A 2,916-nucleotide genomic window follows, 5' to 3' on the forward strand; every position below is an offset into this window, starting at 1 on the left:
GAGGGGAGGAGGAGGAGAGGAAGGGGAGGGAGAGGGGGAGGATCTGCTAATTACACAGAACAGCTCTGGGGGCTGCTGAAGTCCAGAATGAAGCAAAGAGCAGCAGAAGCGAGTGCTGCAGTCGGAGCAGAGGAGCCCAGGCATCACCAGGAGCTGGAGCCAGCCGTTGTCCCCACTGGGAGCAACTGGGGGCACCCAGGGGACCCTGCAGCCCTGTCTCCCCCGGGGCACAGCCTCTGGCACAGCCACCAAGCGCACTGCCAGCTCTTCCGCAGCCAGCCTTTGGCAAGGAAGGGGGAAAGGGCTGGTGGTCCTGGGGACGCAGGGTTAAACTCAGCTCTCCTGCGGGCTGGAAGCAATGGAGCCAACCCTGCCATGATCCCAGGGGGCTAGGAGACCGAGCGGAAAGAAGTGAAGGATGGCTGCTGAAGGAGAGAAAGCCAAGCCCGTCACCCCGTCCAGGATGGAAAACTTCCGAAAGGTGAGGACGTCAGAGGAGGAAAGCCCATTGCCCTTCCCCAACCTGCCCCCAGACGTGGTGGAGATGAAAGTGAAGGAGGGCAGCAAGATCAGGAACCTGATGAACTTTGCTATGGCCCAGATGGAGCTGAAGGGCAGCCGGCAGATCGTCTTCAGTGGCAGCGGCAGAGCGGTCACCAAGACCATCACCTGCGTGGAGATCATGAAGCGGAAGCTGGGAGGTCTTCACCAGGTCACCAAGGTACGCTACAAAACCTTGCTGGAGGTCTGGGAGAACCAGGACCCGCTGCCCGGTGGCCCAGCACAAACTGCATCCTGCTCTCCCGAGACCCTCTGGATCCCAACCAGACAGGCTACCAGCCCCCGGAGCCCCGGCATGGGCAAGAGATGCAGCTCGGTGAGGCAGGAGAAGACATGTCAGGCTCCTCTGTCAAGGGGCTGAAGCGGCCCCTGCCACCCCCCCGTGAGGAGCTGCAGACCAAGAAGTTGCAGGTACAGGTACCCGAAAGCCCAACGGGCTCGGGGACCACCGACCACCAGCTGGCCCACCACCACTGACCCCACCACCTCCCACCCCAACCAGCCGTACACCGGGCGTAGAGGCAGGCGATTGTATGCTGGAGAAACTCCGGGGGGAGGAGGGGTGTAGCTGCTTTGCTGTGAATAAAGGCAGTGCGAAGCCTGTGTCCTGCTTGCTGTGGGGTCACTGGGGGGCTGCAGGCTCCCCCCAACACGTCTCCACTCACTGCTGCTGCTCCAGCTGTACCCTTACGTGTGGGCTTGCTGCTGGGCGTACCTAGTGCCCAGATTTGGGGTGAGGGTTAAAGGGTTAAACCTGCCAGCCTTTGGTTTTGGACTGAAGCAGGGGGGATGTCTGGGGAAGGGGGTTGGAGGTGCTGCTAGCCCTGAATTTGGTCCCGCAGGGGCAATGCCACCACCAGCCACATTTCTGCAGAGCCAGAGCACCCGTTGGTTGCCTTTCGCTGAAGGGTGCCCGGAGAGGGGAAGGTGGCTCCGCATTGTCGCTCCCCACCGAGATGCCTCAGCCATCAGGAGAGATGGTTTTTGCGCCCAAGCCCGTTGGAGTAATACCTTCATTATCGAAACTGCTGCCGTTACACCCGGCAAGGAGCTGTCAGGGTTATTAATGCCGGGCTCAGCGCCCCGCGGCGCCGTGATTCATCCCCAATAAAACACACAAACCAGCAGACGGGTCTCTCCCTCCCCGCAGAGCCGAGTGCTGCGCTGCCTACCTGCGGGACAGCAGAAGAAAATAAAACCATCCTTCTTCTTCCAGAATCAAATATTCTACTCTTCGCTCACCTGGAGATCTCTGTTAGGGTCTGGAGCTGAGCTGAAGCCCTGATGTAGGGAGCTGGGGCCAGGGGGAGCATTAGGTGGGTTCTTGCTGTGGCTGGATGTGGTGCTCAGCGCAGGATGGGGAGGTTTTGGGGTCATGGGCTTGGCTGCAAAGCCCTCACCATGGGCTGGCTCCCTGGGAAAGCCCTTTAGAGTAAAATCTCTGCTTCTTTCAGGGGGTAAAGGGAAATGAATAGGGAGGAAAAAAAAAAAAAAAGGCAAGCAAGCAGCTCTTTAGAAATAGTTGAAATATGTCTATGGGGAAACGAGGGGTGATCATCTTGGCTGCCAGCTATGGCACAGTGAGGGCTGGTGCTGATCCAGGACAAGGAGATCCCAGCCAAACCCCATCCCTTGGCAGAAGGGGACACAGGTCTTTGACGCTCCACGGCAGAGCCTGGCAAAGCCCCACAGCGCGGACTGGGGAGGGCAGGAGGTGGGCTATGGGAGGCCAGGCAAACCCCGACCCACCTGGTTGTCCCTGACCCAGCCCCCAGGGGCACCGAGGGACAAACTCTTAATGCGTGTACCCTTCCCAAAAAGCCAGCCGGGAGGGACGCTCCAGCTGCAGCCGCGCTATTCACACGCCTTGCTCCCGCTCTCCGGGGGTGGCGAGCATCCCCGCTTTTGTCTGGGGCTTTGCTCAGCTGGGAGCGGGAATGAAAGGAGACCAGGGGAGTGAGGAGGAGGAGGAGGAGGAAGGGATCTGTAAAAAGATGCCCTTGTTTCCCCCCTCAGCAGCAAGCTGCTCCGCCGGGCCAGAGGCTTGTGCTTATCTGTCCCGCCACAGATTGATTCACAGCATTCATCTGCTTGCTCTGTAGCTGAATATTAATTTTCAATTGTTATTCTTTTACTATTATTTATTGTGGGTTCAAGCCTGGGAAAGCTTTGGGCTTCGTCTCCCAGCGATCGCCCTTCCCAGCCTCCTCTCTCCAGCGCGTGCAGACACCATCCAACCCTCTGCCCCACACGCGAGCTGGAGCACTGGGTATGTTAATTATTATTAAAGATCATGCTAATGAATAAAAGCCTCTGTATGAGCTGTGGTCAGAGCCCAGAGACTGCCACCGCCCT

General features: G+C 58.7%; 1 protein-coding gene across 1 annotated transcript; it reads left to right on the top strand.

Moving 5' to 3' along the window:
- Positions 1-418: 418 nt before the first annotated feature.
- RPP25 (ribonuclease P/MRP 25kDa subunit) lies at positions 419-1,038 on the top strand. The gene is given in 2 exon segments (XM_009865496.1): positions 419-785; positions 788-1,038. Coding segments are annotated over 2 exon segments (618 nt in total).
- Positions 1,039-2,916: the final 1,878 nt, after the last annotated feature.

Source organism: Apaloderma vittatum, unplaced genomic scaffold (assembly GCF_000703405.1).
Source record: "Apaloderma vittatum isolate BGI_N311 unplaced genomic scaffold, ASM70340v1 scaffold25272, whole genome shotgun sequence".
NCBI classification, from domain to species: Eukaryota; Metazoa; Chordata; class Aves; order Trogoniformes; family Trogonidae; genus Apaloderma; species Apaloderma vittatum.